This window comes from Lolium rigidum, chromosome 5 (assembly GCF_022539505.1).
Source record: "Lolium rigidum isolate FL_2022 chromosome 5, APGP_CSIRO_Lrig_0.1, whole genome shotgun sequence".
Classification (NCBI taxonomy): domain Eukaryota; kingdom Viridiplantae; phylum Streptophyta; class Magnoliopsida; order Poales; family Poaceae; genus Lolium; species Lolium rigidum.
In genome coordinates, this window is record NC_061512.1 from 59,007,759 (window position 1) to 59,012,677 (window position 4,919).

Genomic DNA, 4,919 nt, shown 5'->3' on the forward strand with positions numbered 1-4,919 from the left:
GTATAACACGTATAATACAACATACCAACTTTATACAGGGACCACCGTATCCGAACCCAAACGGTATCGCGCAATCCGGACCGTCCATGTGTTTAACACCACCATTTCTCCAACGCGGGGGGAGCACAGGCGGGCTAGTTTAGTCTTGCAAGACGCGGTGATCAGCCAACAACGACCCGGGATGCCAGGTTCAACCACCGCACACACGTGATAGCTAGGTCGCGTTCTCGTCGAAGGAAGGAATAATATAGAAACATGCATGCCGAACATACCCAGAGGTTAGCGAACTCGGGTAGCCGCGTGCTGGATATTAACTATTATCATCATTGTAGATATCAATCAGTGCGCGCCTCTGTCTTGTATTATTGTCTCTGCAATTCATGTGTGGTCACACGGATATGCATGAAGCCAACAACCAACCACTGATAGATAGTTTACATACACACATGACATGACAAAGTGGTTCAGATGGTTGCTAGCTCGTGGTGGCCGGGCTATGCCAAGTTGCCAACATAATATAGAAATGTCTAACTTGGTGATTTGGCGATCCCATCTTATAATTAAGTTGTCTTCCACCTTGCTAAGATGAGGCAGCGTCGTGGATCTCATCTGGAGCATGTGATTTTGACCTGTGAGCTACCCTACCTGATACATGCATGCCGCCTTATCTCGTACTACAAGTCTACAATACACAAGTGGAAAGACCGCATTTTTCTTTGTCTCTCTATATAAGCAGAGTTCCTAGCTTAGTCAGCTAGGAGGGAGAATTGTACACTTGCATCTATCAAAATACCAAGTGTGCATTTCATCAGAATTATTACAGCATGTCTCTAGCAATCCGGCCGGAAATAACGAGCTCCTTCCGAGACGACGAGGAGCAGGCGGCCGCCGCCGTGCCTCTCCTCGCGGCGGCCTCTCCAACCCGGAGCCGGAGCCACGCCGGCGACGTGCATATCCTGTCGGCGGCCTTCCTCTTCGTCTTCTCCGCCTACCTCCCCACGCAGAACCTCCAGAGCACACTCAACGATGTAAGTATGTTCATGCATACCTACGCTACACTACAAGGTTATCAATCTTTCTGCCCAACCTGACATCTTCCTCTATTGCGGTGCTCGATGATCCTGCAGGACGGCAACCTGGGCGCCGTGTCGATGGGGATCGTGTACGTCTCCTTCACGGTGTTCGCTGCCACGGCGGCGGCGGTGGTGAGGGGGCTCGGGTCCAGGGGGGCGCTCCTGCTCGGAACCAGTGGCTACGCGCTCTTCATCCTCGCCAACCTACACCCAACGTGGTACACCATGGTTCCTGCTTCCATCTACCTGGGTTTCGCTTCCTCCATCATGTGGGTTGGCCAGGTAAATTGACCGCAGTAAATTTATGATCATTTCCCTCTAAATGTGCATTGCAAATTATACTTCACTTGCCACCATGATTTTTGTTATCTGACCTCCTCTAACAGTGAATAATTAAACAACAAGAGAATCCAATCGAAGAATTTTGACACAAATTAGTCTATAAAAGAAAAACCTTGGGCTAGACTATGGGACCGATGGCACTCTACTTGGGCAGTCAGGTGACACGGGTCATTCTCGATCTCCTTATCTCTTCTTCCTTCCCACATTCTTTTCTGTTTCCTAATTGGTCAGGGAAGTGGCTAGATAAGACTGGTATAGCTGTCCACGTATCCACACAACTAGCTTGAAAATAACTTTCTTGGATAAAAGAAACTTTTTGTTGTCTCGAAACATTAAAAAAACAGTTTACAACGGGTCTCTACGTTACAAGATGCACACACCGGCTCATGTACTTAGCTAGGTGCACGGACATATCATTCACGATGAGAGAGAACACGAAAATGAGGACGTGTCATCTAAAGTTCATGTGCCTATTCTATCCAACATGCGGAATGCAACAAAGAGACAGAATGTGAAGGTTATAACTTATAAGAGCATCTACATCGTCGTAGCCCCTAAAGCGAAATAAGGGTTGTCCATGTCCTCAGAAACCCAAAAAACTTAGACAAAGTCCACCAATAGCCCTAGATTAGCAGCCCCCATTTTTGTATGACATGTGGGGCCCCATGATTGTGGCTCATATCCTTGTACTGGTTCGGACGTTAGCTGCGTCATCGAGAATGAGGACGAGAGGCGGTGTTGTCGAAGGATGGAACGAAGGGACCAAAGGCCGCGTAGAAGTTCTTACCGGCAATGTGGGGGCCCCGATCGGCTAAGTGGGAGCTCCAGCCGCAATAAGGAGCATGGAACTAGGATGAGAGGTTTCACTGTGAGGTGAATGGGAAGCTGCCGCAAAGCCCTTGAATTAAACCATGGTGGTTCACATTGGAGGCACCGCCGCCGCGAAGCCAACCGGATATAACAGAGGAGGTGCGTGTCCAGGATTTTTTTCTCCAGCCTCGTCCAATTATCTATAGGAGTTGGGGGCTGGAGCCCTAGACTAGAGGCAGGAGGAAATTTGGGGCCTTTCTCTTTCGAGGAGCGAACCTCTCCTTTTTGGTATCCAATCTAGAGCAGATTGCAGAGTAAATGCATTAAGAAGTTGTGGCGTGGTAATGGTCTAACCTATGAGTTGTCATCCATCGTCGATCCAAAATTCAATGGCCCGCAACTGGTTTGCTCCATTTTTTAAGATCTAAACGTTTGCTCAATAAGTTTTTTTGTTGGGCCTCATGCCCCGAAAATTGCTTTAGGGCCTCAAATTGGTCGCCACTAAAGATGCTCTAAATTGGATACACTAGTTTCAAATTATCTAATTATGTATTGCTGTCAATATATCAACCTGCTTAAGGGACAGAAGAAATAAAAGACATGGGGCACACAAGTAGAACACAACTTTCATTCGCAAAAAAAAAAAGTAGAACAAAAAACAAACAAAAGTAGAACACAACTTCACATTGTATACCAAATGCTCTCATCGACAACTGCACGCGTGGAGTTCTCCTGCGAAGACGAGTCAAAATCCTCCATAACGGTCATTGGACATCTCTACCTGTTTTCAGGGCACATATCTTACCTCTGCTGCCTTCAGCCACGCAACAGAGAACAAGCTCAACGATGGCCAAGTTTTGGGACGATTTAACGGTGAATTCTGGGGAATGTTCGCAAGCACTCAGGTATGTATAAGCAGAGCGCACCAATAACACACTTACAGAGGAGTTGATGAAATTCTGGTCCAACTATATAGTGTGCTAACATTCAGTATTTTGCAGGTCATCGGAAATCTGATCTCTCTCGTCGTGCTGAGAAATGACAAGGTTAGGACCTAAAATCAGATTATTAACTTCTGACATATATACAATTTCGATTATCTTAGTTTGATCGAGCTGATGTTATCAATGTGCACTAAATTGTCTAGGATGGGGGAGGTGCCGAGGAGAAGAACCTGCTGTTTACTGTCTTCCTGGGCTGCATGGTGGTTGGCATCGTGCTGATGTTTCTGCTCTCCAGAAGAGATGAGAGCATCGGAGTGGAGGGAGGAGACCATGAACTCCCAGAGAAATCCCTTCTATGGGACATGTCGAAATCCGCGGTCGCGCCGCTCGCCGACCGTAGGATGCTCCTCCTTGCTCCCCTCCTCGCGTACTACGGCCTACAAAAGGCATTCGTGTGGTGAGCAGATCACATCACTCGATCAGTGCTAAATTAGCCTTTCATTCTGAACAGTCTTATCACTATCAGCATCAGCACTGAACAATGACTTGTAAGCAGGGCCGTCTTCACGAAGAGTATCGTGACACCCGTCCTGGGCGTCGCCGGTGTGGGAGGCGCGATGGCTTTGTACGGCACGTCTGGTGTCATCGTAAGTGAAAACGCCACAAAGTGATAGTACTAGCACCAACCCCATCGATCACCAAAACACTCTCGTGAAGCTTCACCTAACTTCGAGAGATTGATTTCTTCGCACTGAATTTCAGAGCTCGCTGGTGGCCGGCCGTCTGACCACCGGGCTCTACTCGTCGACGCTCATCGTGTCGGCCGGTGCCGTCCTCCAGGCCGGCGTGCTCTTCTGGCTACTTTTTTTCTACAGGTTTGGTATCACGTCAGACTGTCAGCTATTATTGTTTCCACGATTAATTTCTAGCTTTAATTTTTCATGGATCTGATGATCATAAGCGTATGTTTGTGTTCGTCTGCAGTCCCGTTGGTGGTGTGCTCGGGTCAGAAGCTCCGCTGCTCGTCGGCGCCTTGTGGGGCGTGGGAGACGGCATTCTGAACACGCAGCTGAGCGCGCTGATCGGGCTCCTCTTCAAGGACAAGGAGGCGGCGTTCGCGCTGGGGAAGATGTGGCAGGCGGCCGCGACGGCGGCGGTCTTCTTCCTGAGTCCCGGCGCCACGCTGCAGGGGATGCTCGCCGCGGTGGCCGCCGCGCTGGTGGTCGCCCTCACCGCGTTTCTGTCCCTGTCCCTCGTCGTCGAGAGGTCGTACGCGCTGAAACTCTGAAGTGCGCGCGCTGAAACTCTTAAGGCACTCCACGATTTTGAGTTACGTCTCGTACTGGTTTGGTTGCAGCGGATTTCAGGAATGCTACACTAACGGATAGACACGATACGTATGGATTTTTGTTACACCGACCTGTCAGTCATACAAGGGCTGCAGGAGATTTTCACAAACAACCACTTGTGTTGCTGCCTGTAGTGCGAAGCTTTTTTTTCTTCTGTATTCAAATTTTATTCGATCTACTAAGAGCATACGTCACAAATTTAAAAAGCCACCACTCAACAACTACAAACCCGATAGTGGGCATGGTGTGAGAGTCTTATGCCCTAAAAACGCAAACAATATCGCACCAGCTAATTACCGGAGGTTTCACCGAGTCACGCTATGGTCGGAAAAGGAGCACACATCCAGTCTACCAGATCCTCGATGAGCACCTCATGCACTCGCTTCAGAAGTTGTCACCAC

General features: G+C 48.7%; 1 protein-coding gene across 2 annotated transcripts; it reads left to right on the forward strand.

Annotated features, from left to right (window-relative positions):
- Positions 1 to 713: 713 nt before the first annotated feature.
- On the forward strand, positions 714 to 4,696 carry LOC124657764 (UNC93-like protein 3). Of its 2 annotated transcripts, none has more exons than XM_047196276.1 (8): positions 714 to 1,028; positions 1,128 to 1,355; positions 3,017 to 3,130; positions 3,227 to 3,271; positions 3,373 to 3,626; positions 3,726 to 3,816; positions 3,932 to 4,044; positions 4,154 to 4,696. In XM_047196276.1, the coding sequence occupies exons 1-8, from the start codon at positions 825 to 827 to the stop codon at positions 4,455 to 4,457; spliced, it is 1,353 nt and encodes a 450-aa protein (XP_047052232.1). In that variant the 5' UTR covers positions 714 to 824; the 3' UTR covers positions 4,458 to 4,696. The 2 variants fall into 2 exon arrangements, with proteins under 2 accessions (XP_047052232.1, XP_047052233.1); XM_047196277.1 differs by having other exon boundaries at positions 916 to 1,032.
- Positions 4,697 to 4,919: the final 223 nt, after the last annotated feature.